Raw genomic sequence first — 24,601 nt, 5'->3', positions numbered from 1 at the left:
TGAATGAGGCTTAAATGAAGAGGAGGCAGAACTGTTAAGTGTTATGTGGTGGGTGTATCGACAGAAGAGAATGGGGGAAGAAAATATGATATTCCAGTTTTCTGTGTCCGAGAATCTTTTTCCTGGTATTAAATACATTTCCGAATTTTTACATACATTGTTTAAAAAAGATGGCAATTATATAATACAGGTAGAAATTATTCTGAAAATTTAAAACAGAGCTTTTATTTAATAAAAATACAGTTTTAACTACTTTTAACCAAAAGCAGAAGTAAGCCATCCCTGCCTAAACTAAACAGCAACCCATTAAGCAAAAACTTGAATAAAAGGTATGGACATATTAAAGCTTATCTACTCACATTTCTCTCTAGACATTCAATACTTCTGCTTAACTACTTTCCTCTTTTCATACCCTTTCTTCACATATTTCTCTCTTTTCTTCCCATTTCTATTCTTACTTTACCTTTAGGTACCCATGTAAGTAACTTCTCTCTATCCCCTCCAAAAAACGAGGCTAATCAATCTGCCCTTTCATACAGCTTGTTTAGTAATGACCTCCAGGGTTTGAAGGAATTTGTATTTTTGAATGTCCTTTGGGGGAAGTTTTAGTAAAAAGAAATATATTCTGTTATCTTTTTACTAAGAAAGAAAAGAATTTGAACCAAGAACCACACTAGAGATTAAATTATGCTTCTTAATTTTTTTAGGAGTAAAAAGTTTGTAGTTTATGCAGTATCTATCCTTAGGGAGCAGTCATGCATAGAAACTGGATATAACCCTCAGAGAACAGTTAACAGATTTATTTAAAAGAATTCTACAAAATGTTAGCTAGTTTTTCAGTTAATAACATTTAAGGACAGCTAATACCAATTTTTTCATTACCATGTTCCAAGTTATATAACAGATCTGGCTACAATTTAGCATCTCACAGAAATTAGCAAAACTTTTATTTATGAATTGATTTGACTTTGTTTTTCTTTTGTGTGTGACCCTTAAATGACCCTTAAATAATTTGGAAATGTATTTATTCAGTGTCAAGAACCCTTTATTGGAAACATTTATTACTTTTCTTGTTGTGATTTAGAAACCAGCATTAACTAAGTACTTTTATGTTTGGAGCTTGCAAAAGCCAGCATGTTCAGAATTGTAGCTACAACTCTATCATTAGCTCATCCAATTGAGACCCCATGGTACAAGATTGATTATGAAAAAACTGATATTTTACTTCGCCTGAGTTAGTGGGATAGTAGATATTTGTGATGCTGTTTATAAACATTCATCTGCAGCCTTTTTGAACACAACAACCAAAAGGTAAACATTTATTTCCCATGTTAAACTGCAAAAAATAATAAACTAGGGTTTAGATTTTTGAAAATGTAATTTCTGTGAGGAGCTCTGAAAATTAGGCAGTAGTTGATTACATTGTTGCTGGTATGTGCACTCTGATCACCTGTTCTTTCTCTGTTATCTATTACCTCGCGGTGAGACATAACAGGATTTTTGTCATGCATAAGGTGCTGCAGTCATCACAGTCAGTCAGTCCATTCTTCAGCTAGCCCCTCCTGCCTCGATTGTTCTGTGGGATAGTCACACTTTCCCAAGAGGGATAGGAGCAGAGGTGGAAAAGTAAATTAATGGACTTACCGGTACACATGGCGGCCAGGGTCCTGGACAAGGTGGGTGAGTGGCACTGGGCCCCTGGAAGGGGCGGGGTTGGGGCCAGACTCCCCCAGCCAGCTCTTCAGTGCTGCCCGGCCTGCACTGTCCAGGGCTCTGGCGGCAATTTAAAGGGCCCGGCGCTTTGGCCGCTGACGCGGTAGCAGCAGCAGTGGCTGGAAGCCCCAGGCCCTTTAAATTGCTGCCGGAGCCCCGGGGTAGTGGCAGCGGCCAGGAGCCCTGGGGCTGTGGTACTGATTTAAAGGGACTGGGGCTCTGGCTGCTGCCGGGAGCCCTGTACCCTTTTAAATTGACGTTCCCTGGGACAGCTGCCCCTTTTGCACCCTCCTTCCCCCCGTCCCCATCAGTGGCCCTGCCGGTACAGTCGGCTGTGTACCTGCTTTCTTACCAGAACGCCATACCTTACCGTACAGGCTTACTTTCAGCTCTGGATATGAGACCTCAAAAGATGAAGTCTTACCATAAATAGACATTGGGTAGGCTCAGGGCCGGTTCTAGCTTTTTTGCCATCCCAAGTGGGGGTTGGGGGAAGAGGACATAAAACTGCGATCGGCGGCACTTTGGTGGCAGCTCTACTGCGCCACTTCATTCTTCGGCAGCAATTCAGTGGCCGGTCCTTCCCTCCAAGAGAGACTGGGGGACCTGCCGCTGAATTGCCGCCGAAGACCCAGACGTGCCGTGCCAAGCACCTGCTTTCTGCGCTGGTGCCTGGAGCCAGACCTGGGTAGGCTGCCCTGTTCCTCCTATGGTGTGCAAAGGCACACACCGGGAATAGAACAGTTAGCTGGTGGAGACAGTGTCCCCACTTTTTTCCCAACTAATCCCAGTTCTGATGGAGCTCCTTAATGCTATGTGTGAGGAATCTAGGTTGGTGAGGTTATCAGGCCTTCTCATCCCCCCAATTCCAAGCTCTACCCAGATTCAACTCAGGCTAGTGGAGCAGGGCTGGCATTCTCTGACTTTTCATTGCTACACAGTTCTAGAAAGTTCTGAGAAGGATGAGTGCTGTTCAGAGAATGTTGTCCTTCCGTTGCCTCAAGAGGAAGCTGATGTCTTGGCTAAAAAGAACTTTCACACACTTGAAGCAATGCCCAAAGTAATGGATTTTATCCTTTGCACAACAATATTGCAGTGCACTCTTTATGAGCGTAAAGGTTCACGTGTACAGAGCTCAGTGAAGGAGTAGGACGTAAATTGTTAATTCTTTGTCTCCAAACTCTGGATTTGGATTTTCTAGCAGAGTGGTGGATCTTCCACTGATCAATTGTGCTTCCTTAATGTATCTTACACTAAATACGCTATTGCTATTTAATATAGTTAAATACTTGGCATCTGGAAACATTCATGTTTGTCTGTTTATGTAAGACATGCATCTGTCCAGTTAGAAATACAGGGCCAGATTTTCAGCTGGTGTAAATCAACATATATTTATTCGCTTCAACAGCTAAGGATCTGGCTCATAGTATATTAATAATTTTCAAATCAGTACCAAACAAGGATAAATTCTGTTCTCCAATTTGTAACTGAAATCACTCTTACATTAAATTAAAAACAGTTTAACAATGTTATTAAAAATGCATCCAGTATTTAAAGAAAATGGTATTTATTTTGCCTAATTAAGGATGTCATATGAAAATCACAAATAGCTACATTTAACCTTAAAAGACATAGTATTAATATGTTAATATAAACCTTCAATGAAGAAACAGCTTGTGAGATATTACAATAATAAATTACTATTCCAGGATTATTTGCCTAATTAAATATATTGTACGTTAATGCTTCCAAAACTGTTAAAATTCATATCTGCCAAAGAACTTATATAAAAGATCTGTTGATTAAAACGTAATTATTCCATTGTTATAATGATCAATAGCTGGAATCTTGTAATTGTTTTCATTTATGTTTATTTCTACCCATGGATCTATGATTGTAGTGCAAAAAATGCACAGTATGCTGCTATTTTAATACAATGTTCAATTTTTTTCTGCACTCGGACTCTGATCCTGCAACTATCTCCATGTAAGCAAACCGCTGAAGTCAGTGGTGTTCCACAAGGGCATAGGGCCTTTTCTCTGTGCAGGATCCAGTCTTTATTTTGCAAGTAGTCTCATCTAATTTTAATATAGCATCAGTTGTATCAACGGTGTGATACAGAAACTTATTAATGCTAGAAAATCATCTGTTTAACTGAAGAATGATCCTGTTAAATAATTCTGCTGTGGTTGAGATTTGCTTTTAAAACCATGTTGACTGGGAAACTTTCTCTCTTTCTTTCAAGTATGAGTTGAGGTGAAAACATTTGAATTAAAAAGGAGCTTTTAGCATTATCAGGTCTCCAAGTTAGTATTTCTGCAAGCAATTGCTCTTTTGAGATTCATAAGTTTTAATATTAAAAGCTGTACCTGGGTGGTATTGGCCTGCACTAGTAAAGAATAATCTTTCTAATCAACAGAGCAATACAAGATAGATATAAAAATGACTGTAGAACTTCAAAGGATATCTACCTTATTACTCTGGCCTTTTGATTATTAAATTTTTAGTTATAAAGTAAGAAGTTCTTTGTTTCAACGTGCAGAGTTAAGGAGAGATGCTAGTGAATATTTAAACTAGTTTACATCTCATTTGTGATGTAAATTCTAATTAAATTCTAATTTTGACATTTTTTTGCTGAAAAACATACGATAGATAAGCGATATTCAGACCTTAGTGATCAGCATTACCCAAAAGAGCCACAGTAGTGTGAATTCATTGTTTCGTTTACTATTTTTATATATATAATTCCCCAGCGAAATGACTGACCAAGTATTCTACAATCGGTTAATAACATAATAAATGCATCCTGATTGATTAATAACTTGGTTTAATAATTAAATCAAACAGTGTTTTACTATGATGTGCTGCACTTGTGGTTCCCAAGCCTCAATCCGAGTATCACTGTGATAGATAATCATGCGATAGCTTGCTTTGTTTGTCCTTTTCTTGCTGCTTAAAATCAAAAACAGTAATATATATGTTATATTAGTCTTTGTTCTCTTAAAAAAAATCTGTGCTTTTAAAAGTCAAATCTAGCAACTGGGGAAAATATATAATTTTAGCATAATTGAGACAACATCTCCTCATGAGGTGGTCTCCTCTCCCGGTTCTGTGTTCTGCCTTCATGAAGGACAGCTGCAGCTGTTTCCTTGTCTTTTATTTCATCATTGCTTCTGTTGTGCATGATATTTTGTGTTTAACATTATTTTCTGGGATTGGCTGGGATTTAGTTGACACAGAGGAGAAACTGTCTTCATAATGTGGAAAAGATCTGGAATTATGGTGACTGGGACCTTTCTCCATAATACCCTCCTAGTACTGATAATCCTGTATTAGAAAGAACACCGCTTCTAGCGTACTGAGTCTGGTGGGGAAATGCTCTCTTGGTAGAGGAGATTTTATAGATGATATTTACACCACTGCTTTCCAATTGAACTCATATTCTGGGGAAACTCTTGAAATATATCAGATTAAAAAATCTAAGTGCATGAACTTCACAGATTTTTTTCTGTATTTTTAAAACATTTGCAAATCCACAAATGACTTGTTTCTTTAAATGAGAATTTTCTCTTCCAGCCAATTCTGTCCTCCTATACCAGTGGTCCACAAACTGTTCACATCGCACCTCCCAACCCCTGTCTGCACCCCTCTCCCACTGGGAGCTGTGGTTAACAGCTGGGGCTGGGAGCAGGGCCATGGCTCTGGTGGCGGGGAGGGATGACAGAGGTAAGGGGGCTGGGGCCAGGGGCAGAGCCACAGCCAGGGCTGTAGCTGAGTGTGGAGCCACAGCCAGGCTGGGAGTCGGGCTGATGCTGTAGCCACAATTGGAGCAGTGCTGGGTGCAGAGTGGTGCTGGGTGGTGCTCCCTCTCCCCGCCCCTGCAGAGCGTGGCTAAGGCCCCATTGTGCCCTCACAAATATTCCTCCACACCCCCACAGGGGATGTCAGATGTCATAGTGAGCAGATGACTGTGACCGTATGAGCTCACTGTGACAAGTCCATGGCCAACACTGTGTCATGAATCCACAGTTTTGACTTTCCTTGCAGCATGTAAAAGCTGGACTGAGAAGGGAAAGATTTTACATATACCTGTGTTTGTGAGTCCACATGTATAACCTTTTAGGCTTCCTTTTTCCATACAGTCAAATGTGCCATTAGAAGGAGGGTTAGAGAATACAGGTCCATATGAATGGATCTTGCATGAATAATTCTATTACCCATGGTGTATATTAAACATATTATAGGCAGCACAGGTAGCAATGCTTATACTTAATAGTGTCCACCATTTCCCATTATAAGATCCTGGTTTCAATTGCTTATAACTTTGCCAAATTTAAACTATTTTGGCTGAAATTTTCTGTGCCAGATGTTTGCCTCAAGCTTATTTTTTAAAAGCTTTAGCTAAAATGATTCAGCCATTTCCAGAAACGCATTAGGAAAAATGTTGTTTTCCTGATATTAAAAAAATAAATATTATAACTCTTTTATTAAGAAGCTCTAGTGCTACTTCTTTTGGAGCAGGAACTTGAAATTTGTCTAGAACTAAGGAGCTAGGGGATGGGGTAAAAGGGTCTAGAGAACACTCCCCTGTAGAACCTGGAACTGAGCCCATCGTTCCTGAGTCTCAGCATTCCTTTGCTGTCAGCAAATAGCTGTGAAGCCCCCAGACAAACTCTCCATTCACCTATAGTGGCAGGTAAACAAAGAATATACGTCTTCTACTGTCATCATTTCCTCTGTTAGCTCTGGTAGAAAACTGCTGTGGAAATAAAGATTCTAGCACTTCTGATGACACAAGTGGGGAGGTCAATACAATTCTACCTAATGGAATTTTTGTTTTCTAATTTTTTCAGTTTTTAAAAAATGTAGGAAATTACATCGAAATAACTGTTTAAAGAATGTTAAGTTGCAAAGTCAAGCACTCCAAAATTAGGAAATGTCAGAATTAAGGATGCCTGTGCAAACTCAATTACATGATCACATACTATTTTTTTTTTCCCCACAAGACTGCTGCCAACTGACAGGCTGTGGGACTTTATAACTGCAGTGTAGATATTCTAGCTCAGGTTGCAGTATCAGTTCTGGGACCCTTCCACCTTACTGGGTCCTAGATTACATGAAAAACATCTTTATTCACATAAAATCACATTAAAAACAATTAACATGTTATAAAATTACAATATGTACACACAGAAAAAGAATAAAATGAAGCAAAATACATCTTAAGAGAACATTAAACATGGATCACTAAAACATCATCAGGTTCATTCAAAATACTGTTACACACCAAATCAACCCAAAAGTGTCCAGGTTGCAAGTCAATTTATAAAAAAGTGTTATCAATCAACAGCTAGGCCACAATCAGTGCTCAGAAGAGCCCTAGCACATCACACTGCTCTACCTCGGCCATTCTGTTCTGTTGAGATTTCAAAATTGCTAGTTTTTCCTGTCCCAGCAAAAAGTTAGCAGGCAGGAAAGCAGCTGAATGTGAGCACTGTATCTCACTTGGAGAACAAATTAGGGGCTTGGGGAAAGCCCAAAAAGAGGGATTGGTTAGGAGCAGTGTAGGAAAAAATGAAACACTGTGTCTGAAGCCAGACGCAAGGAGCACTGTGCAGACACCTCAGGGGTAATATGGTATTCAAAATGATTGGTTGTTATGATGCGATTCAGTACCCTCCACTGCAAGTCACTGGAGCACTTATGAAGAGGATTGTAGAACATCCTCCAAACTGGGGTCATAGAGCCACCCGCAGACAGGCATCCTCCAGATTGTATGAGAGAGATGAGAGGGTGGCATAATGTTGCACCTTGACACACATACCATAGAGCTGCATCTTAGTCATGGTTGCAAAAGGAACATGCATCAGACCTTTCCAGGAGAACAATCTGCCTGATTGCACAAGGATGTCATCCACAGAAGGAGAGACAGCTAGTAAGAGAGTACAGGATTCCCCCTGAAAAGAACAGCCGCTGCTAAAACTTTGCAGATACTGAGCAGCCCACTGAGGGAGTGCCACGTGGAATTCAGAGAAGACTTTGTTACCAATCTGCCTGGGGCTTCAGGTGATCAGGCTGAGGCCGCAGGATCTTTAGGGGAGGAGATGAACTAGCACACCAATTGACTAGTTTTAAAGCTTTATTAATCAAATAACGGGTGAGTGCTGGGTGCACCCCACGTCACTTGGAAGAGGGAAGAAAGCATTAGTACCCGAACCGTAACCCACTTCCATACTCTCACATGCACAACCCAAGGCTGGCCAAGCCTGGATCTAACGTAAGAAGAAGAGGGAGAAGGGTAGACAAGAGTTCTGTCCTGTACACAGGCTGCCTAGGGTCCGCTGTTTATCTCCAACTTCCTTCAGCTCTTGGGAGGGTTTTAAGCCCTGGGTTCTTCTGGGGGCGTTTTCAGCTAGGGACCTTTGCCCCCTTCCCTTCCCCTCCCCCCCCCGTGCTCTCAATACCAGTCCAAACTGGTCTTCCTTGGCTCTCTTAGTTTCCTCAAAACACATCTATTGTTTTCAACTCACTGGCCTTCGCAGTCTGTCTAGTTCTGCAACCTTGTCAGGTCTGTCTGGCTCAGTTCTCTTTTCTCACAGGCTTCTGGCTGTTTGGCAGCAGGGAGCTTGTTTGTGTGCATTGGCCTTCAGCTGCAGTTTCGTTCCTTATCTTCAAGCATAGCTGGATCGTCGAGTTAACCTGTTCCTTTCTCCCTTCCTCAGCCTCTTGTGACCTGCAAAGGAATCTTTCACTCCACGCTCACACCTTCAACCCTTCCCAAGATCCTTTCCCATGTATATATAAGCGTTAGCAATATACAGCGCCATGGGGTCAATTTTTATTGTGACTGTGACAACCTTAAACACACACAAAACACAGACTGGAGTTTGGTCTGAACAGCAAGAGCTGTCATCAATTTCCAGCTTGACCAGCTAAGAACAATTGGGGGAACAGCTTGGTCAACTCAGCCTGAGTAAAGGCAGAAAACAGGCTTCTGGAGGAGAGAGCTTAAGCAGAAAAAGCAGGTTCAAAAGCAGCAGCTCTTTTAAGAGCCGTAAACTGGAAAATGGCTGGTCCAGTTGTGCACTTCGCAGAAGTCACCAGGCATAAAAAAGGCCATTTTAGAATGGAGGCAAATCTAGACTTCGTAATCAGTCAGATGCCAACAAAAGTATATGAGAGTCATGCCCATCCTGTGAGCACAACGTAGAAGGAGAAGCCCAGGGACTTTCAGGCCAGTGGGGATTCAGGGTATAGCAACTGCTGACCAGACCAGAGGCGAAAGGCCACCCTGCTGACTAAATCAATGAGCCCCTTTCCTCTAATTTCAAGAATAGTTAACCAGGTGCAGCCAGTGGTGACTGTTTTAAAAAATGGTTGATGTCCCTCTAAATCCAGTTCAAAGGGCCCAGGGAAGGGTCTAGACACAGTAGCTGGTGCCACAATATTGAGGCCACAAGATAATTGGCAATCAAAACCTGTCCCTGAAAAGAAAGTCCAGGAAGGAGCCAGCATCACTTCTGCAGGTGGTCTTACACCTTCTCCTCAGCCCCTTTCCAGTTCCTTAATGTATGTTGTACAGATCTGAAAATGATCCACAACACTTTAATCCCAGAGGTGCCCCATTGCTGCTGTTGGGTCAATGAAGGGGGATCACTACACTGCCAAGAGCCCAGTAAGATCAAATTGCTCTTAGCCCAGTTAATGTAGGCAGAAGATGTTCATAACCAGACCTTAACTTATTTGAAGACTTATCATGTCCCTCTCCTCAGCCTTCTCTTCTCTAAACTAGTCATGTCTAGGTTTTTCAACCTTTCCCCCTTGGTCATTATGACCATGGTTCTAGTGGGGAGCTAGCTATGGTCACTCAGTTATGGTGAACTGCAAAGAATGAGGCAGCCAAACCCCAAAAAGCTAGTGGATATTCCAATACTTAGATTCACCAAGCCAGCATAAACCAGTTTCCTTATTAACTTCACTGGTTACTGAGAAGTCCAAACAATATGTTTCCCCAAAGTGATCCAGCCTCAGGCCTCCATCCAGGCCTCCAACCACGTCAAATGTGATGAAAATTTCTATAAATCTTATTTGATCATATAAAAGAAAAGGTTCTACCAATCCTAAAGGATCAGACACATTACCTCCCAGGTTAATGAATGCTTACGATCTTACCCAAATACACGCTACAGCCAATTCTTATTAACTAAACTAAAATTTATTAAAAAACAAAAGAGTGAGAGTATGGTTAAAAGATCAGCATACATACAGACATGAGTTCGATTCATTTAGGTTCAGATTCATAGCAGAGACGGTGAGCTTTGTAGTTGCAAAGAGTTCTTTCAGAAATGGTTCAGGGGTGGGCAAACTTTTTGGCCTGAGGGCCACATATAGGTATGGAAGTTGTATGACGGGCCATGAACGCTCACAAAACTGGGGATTGGGGTGCAGAAGGGGGTGTGGGCTCTGGCTGGGGGTGTGGGCTCTGGGGTGGGGCCAGAAATGAGGAGTTCAGAGTGCAGGAGGGGGCTCTGGGCTGGGGGTTGGAGGAGGGGTTAGGGCTCCAGTTGAGTGTGCGGGCTCTGGGGTAAGGCTGGGAATAAGGGGTTTGGGGTGCAGGAGGCTGTTCCAGGCTGGGACTGAGGGGTTCAGAGGGCAGGAGGGGGATCAGGGCTGGAGCAGGGGAATGGGTTGCAGGAGGACATCAGGTGTGCAGGCTCCAGGCAGCACTAATCTCGCGCTCCTGGAAGCAGCGCCATGTACCCCCTTCACTGCAGGAGCTGCAGAGCCAGCACTTGGGGCGGCGGCAGTGAGCAGAGCCCCCTGGTCCTCCTATGTGTAGGAGACGGAGGGGGGACATGCTACTGCTTCTGGGAGCCATGGCACATGTGGAGTGGGGCAAGCTCCTGAGCCTGCTTCCTGGCAGGAGCTCGAAGGCCGGATTAAAAGGTCTGACAGGCTGGATGCAGCCCCCAGGCCATAGTTTGCCCACCCTGTCATAGTTTATAGTTCAGTGTCCAAATATCACAGTCAGGGCATACCAGCATAACTGGGACCTCAATCTTGCGACTCAAACTTCCCCTGAAGAAGCTTAAGCAGATCTGAGATGACAGAATCAGGACCCAAGGATCTTTTATATAGTTTCATGTCCTCTTCGACAAGTTGGGATTTCCTTGAGGAACAAAAGATACTTAGAATGGCTTTGAAGGAAGGCCATTACCAGTACTTAACTATATGAATTAACATAAGACCACTTGCTTTTTCCTCCACCATTCACAGTACATTTCAAAGAGATGAATACTGAGGTATCCCAGGTTTACGGTTCATTTAAATGATATCAGAATACAGCATAGCTAGGGACTGTTTGTACATTGTTGATCCTACTCATACATATGTAAATACACAAAAACACAAACATTATCTCCCTCAGTGCCTTTCGGGAGTTATATATTTTGCAGAACATTTAACCCTTTCTAGCCATGTGTCACAATAATGTTTTCTAAACTTCTTGTCATGCTTGTTACCCTTCTCTGTTATCACTCCAATTTTTTTTCATCTTTCTTAAAGTGTGGTGCTCAAAACCAGACACATTATTTCAGATGAGTCCTCACCAGTGCTGAATAGAGCAGATGTCTTACATACCACACTCTTGTTAATACATCTCAGAATGACATTGCTTTTTTTGCCACAGGATCACATTGACTCATGTTCAGTTTGTGATCACTTTCACCAGACTTGCCTTCCACCTTCAGAATCACAACCAATTCCTCCCTGATAGTCAGAATCAAGTCTAAAATGGCTTTCCCCCGGTTACTTCCACCATCTGAAACAAGATATTGTCCCCAATGCATTCCAAGAACTATTGGACATTTTGTGTTTTGCCATATTACTTCTCTAACAGCTATCTGGGTAGTTAAAGTCCTACATTACTACCAGGTCGTATATTTTGGATATGTCTGTTGTTGTTTTTCTAGAAATGCCTCATCCATCTCTTCCTTCTGATTGATGGTCTGTAGTAGGTACCTGCCACAACATTGCCTCTGTTTTTTTTCCCTTTTATCTTCAGCCAGAGACTTTCAGCTGGTCTGCCTGTCACCTCCATCTGGACGTCAGAACAAGTTTATATGATCATGATGTACAATGCACCACTTCATCCATTTTTTCCCTGCCTATCCTTCCTGAACAAACTATTCCCTGCTATACCAGTATTCTAGTCTGAGCTCTACCCCACCAAGTCTCTGTGGTGCCAATTACATCATATTTTAGCTTGTGTACTAGGACTTCCAGTTCTTCCTGTTTGTTTCCTGTACTCCTTGCAAGTGTATGTAGACATCAAAGATGTTGAGCAGATTCCTCCACTGTTTTTTCATGCTTCTCCTATGATCCTATTGTAATTTTCCATATCTTCCCTTTTTCCTACCCTCTGTCAAGGTTACCTTTTTTAATATTTATCTTTGGACTTTTGTCACCTGCCCTCTTTGAACCTAGTTTAAAACCCTCCTCACTAGGTTGGCGAGTTGGTGTCCCAAGATGCTCTTCCCTTTCATCAGGTGACACCATCTCTTGCCAGCTGCCCTCTCTCAGCATTTCATGGTCAAGGAAACCAAAGTCCTCCGGGCAACTTCATTTGCACTACCATACATTCATCTCCAAGATGTCTGTCCCTGCTTGGGTGCTTACCTTCAACCATCAAGATGGATGAGAATGCCATTTGCACCCCCAGCTCCTTCACTCTTCACTACTGATCTGCTCAGAGTCATACCCGGAAGTATCACTAGTGCCCACATGGATGAGCAGCATGGGATAGTGGTCAGAGGGCCAGATGAGCCTTGGCAACCTTTCTATAATGTCTCACATACATGCTCCAAGCAGGAAGCACACCTCCTGAGATGTCAGGTTGTTACCCGGGGTTATTTTAACCCAAAGCTCTTGGTAACTTTTACTCTGTGTGAGGTGGTGTCAGGAAATAAATCAGGAGAGACACGGCTGTCCGACTGATAGATGGCTGCCACAAACAGGACAACACGAGTGCTTTCACTTAAAGCTAAACTTTACTTAGTCTCAAGCACTTACACACCTTTCAGTTAGCGACAACCATCATCACTGCCTTTACTGTTTCAGGGAAGCACACCTCTTGGGTAGGTGCAGTATCTGCTGCTCTTTCCTTAGCTGTACCCATGGGGCGTGGGAACTGTGGCTTAGAAACACCTAATGAAGAAGGTCACGAGGCTGTGGTTGGACCCAAACTGAGGGACTCTCCCTTCCCCGCCTCAGCCGTACATCTGCCTGAATCAATATGGAGGACATCTTCTGTCACAAGGTCTGACTTTTATGTGCAGGAATCCATACCCACAGACCCTCAATCACGGTCTCATCAGGAGAGCAGGGAATGCTCTCACAAACTTAAAAGCAGGTCTCCCTCTAAGACTGCTTCGAAGGCCATTGATGCAACCCTACCTAAACCAAGCAATCCTGTTTCCTCAGTACCTAAGGACATAGAACATTCTAAGTCCCAGGGCCATGACACAGAAGCCCATGAACCAGGAGTCTACAGCACCCCATATCAACAACATCAATTCCACTGGTATGATCCAAGCTGAAACATTGAGATCCTTTGGTTCCAGCAAGGGACATGCAACAATAGTCTCAATCACTGATGGTACCGTCGCTGTCTCACGTACCACCAACACCAACATGTTCCTTCCTCTGATCCTGTCAGCACAAGTGGATCAGATCTCATATACTCCAGGGAGGACAGAGACACATACAACACCAGAAGACCTTTTTGCTGTTCCTGAACCTCAATTTCTCCCATCATCAGGACCTTCTCTCACTAGGAAGATCTTAGCTCCACCAGGAGATGTTGGCCATGACACAAGTCTATCCTCTCTTCCATTTACCAGCCTAGCTTTTCCTCCATTGGCACCATCAGTACCACTAATGGATCCAAGCCCAATTTATTCTTCCTTTGGAGAATCTCACCACCAGAGGAACCATCATCTCTTCTTCCAAGAAATTCTAGCTCAGACAGGTGATTCAGAATGTCCCAGTACCAATGTGCACCTTGGCATTTACCTTGGGATCAAGAGTGACTTACACAAACACCCTCATAGTCCCTGCCTTGGGCACCTCCACAGCCCTCTCCTGCCCCAGCTTTCTGATCATACTGGGGATCATGGGACCCATATACAAGAGATGCAGAGCTTGTACATTCTTCTAGGGAATCACTCCACTTTTCTCCTCTAAGGATACAGCCAGAGCTGGTTCCATCGGTACAAACAAGATCTCACAATGAAGCAGTCATCACAGTGTCTCTGTCCTTTCCAGATGACTATAAACAGTTCCAAGAATTTTTGCACGGAGCGGCAGAAGAACTCCAGATCTCCCTAGAGCAGATGTTCTTAAACTTCTTTGATTGTGCCCCCCTATTTGTCTGTAGTAGTTTACACCCCCCTTCCTCCTGCCACACTAGTACCTATACCAGTATAAGCAGTGGCAGTGGAGCTTCATTTGAATCAGTTTTGGCTTCTTTGTTTTCCAGTTGGGTAGGGTTTTTTTTTCTGTTTCATGAATGAGCCAACGATCAATTGTAATAAGAGCAAAAGCAAAACTGTGATTGTGTTTCACGTTTACAATTAAATGTGCATACTGTGTCACAGAAAATGGATTAACATATAGATGGCAACATGAGAATGGCCATACTGTGTCAGACGAATGGTCCATTTAGCCCAATATGCTGTCTTCCAACAGTGGCCAATGCCAGGTGCTTCAGAGGGAATGAACAGAAAGGTAATCATTGAGTGATCCATTCTTTGTCGCCCATTCCCAACTTCTAGCAAACAGAGGTTAGGGACACTTGAGAGCATAGTTTGCATCCCTGCCCATCTTGGCTTATAGTCATTGATAGACCTATCCTCCCTGAACTTATCTAGTTCTTTTTTGAACCCTGTTATTGTTTTGGGCTTCACAACATTCTCTGGCAAAGAGTTCCACATGTTGTCTGTCTGTGTTGTGTGAAGAAATACTTCCTTTTGTTTGTTTTAAACCTTCTGCCTACTAATTTCATTTGGTGACCCTTAGTTCTTGTGTTATGAGGAGTAAATAACACTTCCTTATTTACTTTCTCCACACCAGTCAGGATTTTATAGACCTCTATCATATTCCCCTTTAGTCATCTCTTTTCCATACTGAAACAACTTTGTATAATGCTATGCAAGCTTAACAGAAATCTGTCAAAATGCAAAGCACCATCTGAGGACCTGATATGTCTGGAAAAGCAACAGAGTCCTGTGGCACCTTATAGACTAACAGACGTATTGGACCATGGATGAATCAACTTTGCTAGTTATTCATTGTGTGGGTAAAATGTGCGCAGAAAGTTTTTTTCCTAAAGTTTCTCATGCCTGCCTTTCCCTGAATACATTCCATGCACCCTAGTTTGAGAACCTCTGCCCTAGAGGAGGTCCAGGGCCCTCAACGCAAACTCTTGAATATACTGCAAACTACCAGATCCAGTCAAATAGCACTTCTCGTTAATGATATTATTCTGCAACCTGCTAGAACAGTCTGGCATACATAAGGCACATGTGCACCTACCCCCCTCAAAGAGGGCAGAAAAACATTATTTTGTCCCAGCCCAGGAGAAGGAATTTCTTTTTACCCATTCCAGACCTAGCTTTCTGTCATAAAGGCTGCCATGGAGAGATCTACAGAACAACATCCAGAATCTATTCCTTCTGACAGGGAGGCTAAATGTATAGGCTTATTGGGATGGAAGATCTTCACATCCACTAGACTTCAGTTCAGAATAGCAAACTATCAAGGGCTGTTGGCTAAGTATGACTATCTGAACTATTCCAAGTTCACAGACTTTGTAGACAAGGTGCCACAGCAAGACAGAACTCAGTTCCAAGCTTTATTGAAGAAGGTAAGCTGGTGGCCAGAACCTCACTTCAATCAGCTGTTAATGCAGCAGACACATCATCAAGGTCAGTGGTAACAGCCATTGTAACGTACCATGAGTCAGTGGCTACAGGCTTTGGGATTTCCCAGGGAGGTGCAAAACACCACAGAGAACTTGCCCTTTGATGAAGTCCACCTTTCCAATGAGAAGACAGATGAGGTGGGGTGGAAGTAACCAGGGCACAGCCATTTTAGACTTGATTCTGACTATCAGGGAGGAACTGGTTGTGATTCTGAAGGTGGAAGGCAAGTCTGGTGAAAGTGGTCCCAACCTGAACAAGAGTCAATGTGATGCGGCGGCAAAAAAAGCAAATGTCATTCTCAGGCAGGAAGGTTTTTAAGAACAGGTTAGACAAACACCTGTCAGAAACGGTAGTAGTACAGGGGACTGGGCTATGTGACCTCTCAAGGTCCATTCCAGTCCTGCACTTCTATGATTCTGTGTAAATACAAAAAATCTGGTTTAAATTTAAAAAAACACGTCTTTTAAAATATTGTTTCCACCACAGTGATGATTTTTGTATGCATAAAACTAATGATTAAATTGTGTTGTTAACATTTCTTTTCAGCCATATGAAATAGAGCTCTTGAATTACCAGCAGTTTTAAAAATAACATTGCTTAGCTATTTTTCTTCCCCTAACTTGTCTTTCAAAGAAGTTAGAAATGGAAAAAAATTGGTAGGTCTCCTAAACCATTCTCCTGTCAATGAAGAATTATGTCATGGCTTCCATCTTGTAGGGGTGCAAGCATCCAAGCTGGTAGAGGTGCACGCAGGGACTTTTGTACTGGGGTGGAGGGGAAATTGGGCCCAGCTGGGGCCACACTTCCTCCCAGCACCCACTGGACTCAGAACTGTGCAAGGATACACACACACACACACACATACTCTCTCTCTCTCTCTCTCTCTGGGGGCCCTTGGACTCAGGCAGAGTCTCCTCTGACCATGTGCATTAAAAAGAGGCAGCCAGAGTCTGCAGCCAGTATGGGCAGGAATAGCCACAAGTGTACCATTGGTTTGGAGAACATTGTGTTGTTTTGACTGGACTTTCTCTGCCCTGTGCTAATTGGCTGTTTGATCCAACCTTACCTCACCGTCCTTTTATCTCATCTTCATTTCACAGCTGTACGCCTGACCCTCTTCATACCTGCCCTGTCCCCATCATCTTTTCCCCTTCCATTTAGCTGATCCCCTCCTAACTAAACTTTCTCCTAAAAAAAAGCCATGGAACTAACATGACATTTGCCACCATCACATTGTTCACTTTATGTGTTCTAAACATTTCCCCAACCTATGTCTGCCTTGTCTGTTTAGTTTGCAAGCTCTCTGAGGCAAGGAGTGTCTTTTTGTTCTGTTAGTACAGCACCTAGCACAATGGGATACTAATCCATGATGAGGGCTCCTTTTGCATGGAAGAATGAGATTTTTATCAGCAAATGTCAATTAACATTGATTTTACCATACACAAACAAACCAAAAGAAATATTTCCATTGGTGATAACTGAAATTCACAATTGCATAATTTCACTGTAGCAACTACAAGTAAGGCTGCAAGTCTGTCATGGAGGTCATGGAAGTCATGGATTCTGGGACTTTCTGGGACTTCTGCAGCATCTGATGTGGCTGGCCTGGGGGCCACCTGAGCAGCTCGGGTGGCCCCCGGACCAGCTGCATTGACCACTGCTGGGGTAGTCTTGGGCCACCACACACCTTCCCCCTCCAGCAGCAGCAGGAGTTTGGGTGCGGGAGAGGACTCAAGGCTGAGGCAGGGGGTTGGGCTTGTGGTGCGGGACGGGGTGAGGACTCTGTGTGGCACTTACCTCAGGGGGGCTCCCTGGAAGCAGCAACATGCCCCTCCCTCGGCTCCTAGTCAGAGGCGTGGCAGGTGGGTCTGCGTGCTGCCTCTGCCTGCAGGCTCTGCCCCCCACAGCTCCCATTGGCAGCAGTTCCCAGCTAATGGGAGCTGTGGAGCAGGTGCTCAGTGAAGGGGCAGAGTGCGGAGCCCCTCTGGCAGCACCTCCAAGTCTGCCTAGGGGACATGCCAGCAGCTTCTGGAAGCTGCACGGAGCTGGGTAGGGAACCTGCCTGCCGCACCAGCCCTCCTCTCCCCTTCACCAGCAGCAGCAAGGGTCCCGGGCTGCACATCACCACCGTCCCACCCCCAGCACCCATAGTGTCCCTGGGCCACCTCCTGCCCCAGAGCACCCAAGTTTTAGTCAGGGTATATAGTACAAGTCATGGACAGGTCACAAGTCATGAATTTTTGTTTACAGCCTGTGACCTGTCTATAACTTTTACTAAAAATTCCCCTGACTGAAATGTAGACTAATACTTACATCGAAAAGTAGTGTTAGGAAAGTTTTTAGTTAATTTTAGCTTCTTAAAGTCTTATCCTTTTTATGTGGTGTAACCTCTGATTGAAGTGAGAGGGTGGCTCACCTTCATTTTCAGCTCCTTTTACAGACATTCAGGTTTCTATGTATTTATTTATTAATTGTTTTTCTGGAGTCTGTTCACAACTCTTAAATTAGAAATATATTAAAAATTCTGAAATCTACCAGTATGAATTTTTCATTTAAATTTCTCTTTACACAGATTCCAAGCCACAGATTTTTTTCACAAAAATAAAATCCAAGCCCCTCTATCCAATCATAGCAAAGGACCTCACAGAATCATCTTTTAGTCTCAACTCCTCCACCTGTGGAGCTTATAACCTCACAACATGCTTGCAAGAAAAGATGGACTGGGCAGTATGTCCAGAAGGTTAACAAATCTGATCTTTGGAGGGCCAAGATGGAATATGTATTCCAGAGTCAAGGAACTGTCATGTGGAAAGCTCTGCTAGTAGCTCCTCTTGTTCAAATAGAGGGAACACCAACTTGAGCACCTCAGCTGATTTAGACTGTGACATTTTAGCCCTCAGAGAGATGACCCTTCCAGTGATCAGGTCCTGAACTGGGGACGAAGTTGAGCCTTGTGGTATCCTGCAGGAGAGAGCTATTGAGGTGGCAGAACAATTGCTCAAAACCTCTCTTCTGGAAAAGAATGAAGGGAACCTCCCAAGCGACCCCATACATTCTTACTAGTGGCAGCAAGTATCCTAGAAATTACCTTGCCATTGGTATCAAAGGCAGCTGACAGATCTAATAAAGTCAGTAAACGTTTTCTCTTCAACCACTGTGAGATCATCAGTCAGCACAAATGAATACAGTGAAAGGGATGAGCACCTGTAGAAGCAGCTGGAAACAAGGTTGCAAATATAACTAGTCAGTTTAGTGGTTCCATTTGGTAACTGCTGCCTTATAATAAATTTTCAACTGCTTTTGTATTAAGATTTGCTGTAAAGGTCTCAAGGATCTACCACTTCCTGGAAGAGACTATTCCACAATGTAAATCTTATTCCTCAGTTTTTTACTAATATTTTTACTACGTTTTCCTTTTCCCTGTACCACACATCCAGAGTTTTAAAATATAGGATAATGCTTTGGGGGGACAAAGATGGAGGAAAAGTTGAGGGCAAAGAGAAGGAATAGAAGGTTTGAAGAATAGGAACTTAATTTCCTAAAAATAGAATACTTTTTAAAGAGAACCTGAGGCAGATTAGAATGTCAAAGTTGTTAATTAAATTCATTATTAGGATTCCTTAAGGGTTCTGTTCTACTATCAGTGTCCATGTGCAACTCCTACTTACATTAAAAGACAAGTTAAATGCATTTTTAACAAATCCATTCCTTCATTTCTTGTAAACCTTTAATGATCGAAAGAGAACATTTAAAAAAATTAATCTACTTTTCATTATTTTTCTTTTTGCTTTAATATCTCAGTGCTTTGACTGTAGATACTGCAATGGGAAAGTTACTTATTTTAAATATTTCTATTAGAATATTTTTTTAAATCATGGAAACACTTCTGTTGGTCTTATGTTTATATTTTTTTTCTATTTGAAAAAATCTATTATTTTGGAACAGAAATAAGCCTCATGCTTCAAGGTGTAAGTCAGACCCCTAACCATTTGGGGTTCATACACAGCTTTATTGAGGGGAGATTATCCTGTAACTGTGTTCTGCAGGATTTCTTGGAACTTCCTCTGAAACATCTGGTCCTGGTCACTGGTCTTGCTGGATAAGAGGGACCACTAACATGATCTAGTATGGCAATTTCTGTGTTCCAAATAGATAATATTTAGGTTACATGTTGTGATTTTATCAGTAGACTTCAGAAGAACAGAAATTCAAATATAGTTATTTCAGCTTTACAGATAGGAAAACTGTGGCACAGACAGGTGAAGTGACATGCAGAAAATCATACAGCATGTCAGTGGCAGAGATGACAATAGAATTTTGGTCTCTTGGCTCTCAGTCCAGGTTTGTATTCATTGGACCACACAAGGATCCTTGTGTTTTTATTTTTTAAACCAAGATCTTTGGGCCAAATTTGACCGGATAATTTCCTTTTAAATAGAGTTCTGTGCAAGTGGATGGAAGGTCAGACCCTTTAAATCCTAAAACTGAGTGTTTAAAAAAAAAAAAAGTAGTCATGATGTACTGAAGCTTTTGGCTTGGACAACTTTTGCTTAAAAATAAATTGTGGGTGGTTCATACCATATTTCTAACGCCTGACATTACACAACTGTGAAGCTGTTTGTTTTGTTTTAGTTGTTTGTAGGCTTGGTCTTCTCATACATAAATATGCATTACATATTTATCAGCTTTGAGGGCATTAATGATTAAAATATTGCCTGAAGTATAGAAAACTTAGAAATTATCAGAATGTCTGAATCTAATATTATCATGTCCCAGATATCTGTGGTTATGACATCTTGTTGAAGACATTTTGTTCCCCACAGTACATACAGTCCTGGAGTTAAAAATCTTAAATCCAGCTTCATGTATATGTTCTATTACGGTCAGTTTGTTCAAATGTACTGCATCAGGATATCATCACAACCAAATGTCCATAAATAGGTCAGAGACACAGTGGACCCAAGTTACCATAGAGATCAAAGGTGACAGAAACAGGATGTTGTTAGCGACCAGTAGTGGCCAGTTTGAATGTAGCAGATCAAGACTTGAGTGGGAAGAAATACAGGGAGAGCTGTAGGAGAAAGAGGGATACCATCTTTTTCTGCCCCGATTATATTTCTTAAATATGCAGCTCTGTTTCTGTACATGATAGCATTTAAAATAAACATATATAAATCATAAAAATTTTCAAGCAAAATTAGGAGATGGAGAATTAAAAAATGACAAAAGAAAATATTAAAACACCTAACATATTATCCATATAAAATATAGAGTATCTGAGACTAATGTGAGGAGCTCAGCAGCTGGATAGTGATTTATTTTCTGCTATGAAGCTCATCCCCTAATTAACTGCTTTATTTCTGTTCATTTGTTTGCAAACTGAAGCCACCCACTGCATCATATATCCAGCTACAGAGCCAGAAGTTGGTGCATTCCCAGCTAGCAGAGTCTATCTTGGAATCAGAAGGCTAAACTAAAAATATGACTCTAAAATGGAATATATTTGGAAGCTTTGCTCCCTTAAATCCTAACCTTCTGTTGACTGACGTTATATGATCCAGAAGCAGATGCTGCTGCAGCTATTTGTTGATTTAGTTGCTATGGTGACATGATACATTCGTGTACAGCAGGAAGCTCACTGTACATTGGCTAATTTGATAGGAAGCAAGGCTTGAGGTAGGTATTGCTGACTATACTGATAACTGGTCATACCTTTAACATCCTGCCTCTACATGTGTTATGGATGCACAGCAATAGAAAGAGATAAAGAGAGAGACTTTAAGGAATGGAGTTTAGGCTAAGGTGCTCTGTTAAACAGAGGGAGGTCAATGTCTGGCACATCAGTGAAGATAACCTCAATTTTTAGTGAATGGAACAGATTGGAACATCCGGAGTGGTGACTGTTGAATCTTCCTTCACCCTTTGTCAGTGTGGTAGCACCAGTTGAATGAGAGAAATAAAAGGATGCGAGCCACAGTAAGTGAAAGTGCTAAGGCTTTTGAATGGTTTACTAGATTAAGCATGTTGGTAACTAACATCTTGATTGGAGCTGTTAGCTGGTTTTCACAGTGGTAAAAAATTATTTGTTATGTGTGCGTGCCCTGATAACAATGAGTGTAAACCATGGCTTTGCAAGGAGGTGTGTATGTATTATGTTTTTTTTCCCAAGATCAAACAAAGAAGCCAAATCTGGGTGTATTTCATCTTATCACGAAGAAGACTGTTAAAGATGCACTATGTGCATTTTATAGAGAACTTGGCTGCATCACCCGTTAACCAAGATAAGTGGAGCATTTTAAAAATCTTTACAGTTGGAATCACTAAGCACATTAGCTATAGCTTTGTTCTAATTTGTAAACTGCTTTAAAATTAATTTACATTTTCACTGTCTGCCTAAAATACTTCTAATTAATATTGCTGAGCTAATTACAATTGCAGCATTTTTAGACAAAGCTGTACAGAGTACCATTTTTATATTGCAGCAGTTTTACTAGTGTATTTAAAGATGATGCAATTTGAATACAAAATGTTTTCCATCATCTGTTCATTTCTGTTGACAACTGTTTGCCAGTTACTCAGCAGCTGTATTTATGAAATACTTAATAGAGAGGCTTTCATATTAAAAAAAAATAATGTAGCCCTTATCTCCACTTTTGCAGTAAAACACCTAGGAGAGGAATGTTATATCTGCTTTTCCAGATCTTGGTCATGACTTGTCTTTTTAAATTGTGGTTTCAGAGCTCTAGAGAAATATACTTGATCCATATTACCTTTAGCAGTTACAGCTAGTCAGCCCGTTTAAAAAAAAAAGAGAGAGAGAGAGAGCGAGCTTTGCTTTTCAACAGCACAATGATTTTTTCCCATTTGTAATCAGTCCTATTAACAGTAGCTGTACCTCTTACCTTACTGTATCTTTCATTTGAATATCTCAGACCATAGAGCTGGGTTACATCAAAATATATTTCTTCACAGTATTGTCTGTGACTTCAGTCATAAGCAAAGTTAATGTAATAAAACAGAATATTTTCAGGTTTCTTCCCTTTAGTAAGAAATATTGTAATTTGTTATTGCCCTATACCGATTCTGCCACATACTCCAATAATTTTAATAGTGATGCCAAAATTTGAGTTTACACATTGCTATTAAAGACCACACTGTTTTGTCAGTGCCATTTATGTTTCTAGTGATAGATGTATCAGCTTTTCCATTACAGATTAATAACTTGCCTGTAACAGTTCATCCCAAAGTGTAACTTGTTCCTAAAAACAAAAATTTTAAAATTTCTAAGAATGAATTTAGCTAGTTTTATAAGGAAAATGTAGATTGTCTTCATGTCTGAACATCCCAAAACTGACTCATTCTCTCCCTCTCCCATAGAAAAATAATCTCTACTTTGAAAATACCTCTTCCACCAAAACTAAAGTACAACTCTTCATGATTTGCTGTTTGTGTGATGACATAGGATACTAGTTTGTGGAGACAACAGGGATTGTGCCAGCTATTCACATATACAATTGTGTCATGAGCAAGACTGTAGGACATGAAATAAGGAGTAATGATGTGTTTAGTTTGCTCAGACTTAGAGCCTGTATCCACAAACTATATTAGTTTTCTCTTCAAAGAGTTGATGATCCTTTTGATTTTGGAGGGCTGTGTTCGATCAGGAATCTTACAGCCATGTCCCCTTTAATTGATACAAGTTCAAAAATATTTCATGTCTTTGGGGTTTTTATTTTGTCTTGTGTCCCAGTAAATATAAAGATATAATATTTGAAAGTGAAATGTTGCTAGTTGGAAGTCAACAATGTAGATTGTTTTCAGAAGCCCAAGCTACCTTTAAAAGTTGTTACTCTGTTCTACACTAACTACTTTATTAAAGCTTTTAACTGCAGATACAAGAGTCTATATATTTAGGTTCTTATCATATAATCACTTTCTGTCTGAGAGTCTTTTTGTATTTTAGATACATAGCCCATTGTACATTGTAAAAGATTTTGAAGATGCTGCTATGAATACCAAACCAGTAAACAAAATTTGGGTAAATCATAATTGGGTCCCTTGATATTTAAGTTTATGTTTGCTTAAGTTATTAGTCCTTAGTATGATCATCATATTTCAACTCTGCCCTTTTTTAAATAAACCTATCACAAAATAAGAGTTACCTAATAAAAACATAATTCAAATAATATGAATACTCCAATTTAACCTCACAATGCAAGGAATTCTCTCTTCAGTGCACCTTGTTGACCCCATGAATTGCAGAGATCTCCTTAAATCAGGTGGATCTTCATATCACATGTGCTGTTGTGCCTGGCGAAGGTTAGAGGTGTAGTCTTAACTGTGGATCTGATTGTTTTTGACCATTTGAACATACATGAGTTTGTTGTGATACCTTTCCTGAGATAATTGAATTCAAACTGCTTAGAGCTAACCTCTAAACAGGAAAGAGATCTGTTAGTAAACCACATAGTGTGTATTTTTTATTGTGTAGATTTTTTTCAAATATCTCTGCAGCTGCAAAGGTGGTAGATATATATCTTCCTGCATGCTGATGGAGAGAAAAAAATGAGACATTACTTCTCTTTTTTTTGAAAAAAAGAAAGTAGGTGGCTTAATTGCTTTTCCAGAGTCCATCAGTTTGTCTTCAGCTCTTTTGGTTGGCTAGACTCTTGTTTTGACCCTTTGGGCCTGATTCAGAGAGTTCCCTCTGATAGGGTACTCTGAGGAGCAGAAGAGAGAAAATGTGTGTTTTACTATGAAGTTTCCTATGCTAAGTAGTTAATCCTGACAAAGGATTGAGGAGATATTTTACTGAAGCTAAAAGGCTTGATTCACTATTGTCACTCCAGTTTTATCTCACTGGTAGATAAGGTCAGCATTTTTAAAAATAACCCCAGAAAGAGTTT

General features: G+C 41.3%; 1 protein-coding gene across 6 annotated transcripts in view; it reads left to right on the top strand.

The window, feature by feature from the left end:
- FNDC3A (fibronectin type III domain containing 3A) overlaps positions 1 to 24,601 on the top strand; it is a 195,036-nt gene that overhangs the window by 24,733 nt on the left and 145,702 nt on the right. The window contains exon 1 of one of the 6 annotated variants that reach the window (XM_030564948.1): positions 18,745 to 18,823. The exons of 4 other annotated variants lie outside the window; for them this stretch is intronic. Coding sequence is in view for 1 of the 2 variants with exons in the window: in XM_030564911.1 (XP_030420771.1) it covers positions 21,660 to 21,671 (12 nt within the window). In the remaining variant the exon portion in view is untranslated. Of the gene's footprint in view, positions 1 to 18,744; positions 18,824 to 21,573; positions 21,672 to 24,601 lie in introns of those variants that run through there. One more of the 6 variants, XM_030564911.1, reaches the window with a different exon arrangement.

Source organism: Gopherus evgoodei, chromosome 1, assembly GCF_007399415.2.
Source record: "Gopherus evgoodei ecotype Sinaloan lineage chromosome 1, rGopEvg1_v1.p, whole genome shotgun sequence".
In the NCBI taxonomy this organism is placed as follows: domain Eukaryota; kingdom Metazoa; phylum Chordata; order Testudines; family Testudinidae; genus Gopherus; species Gopherus evgoodei.
This window is presented reverse-complemented; position numbering and strand designations above follow the sequence as displayed.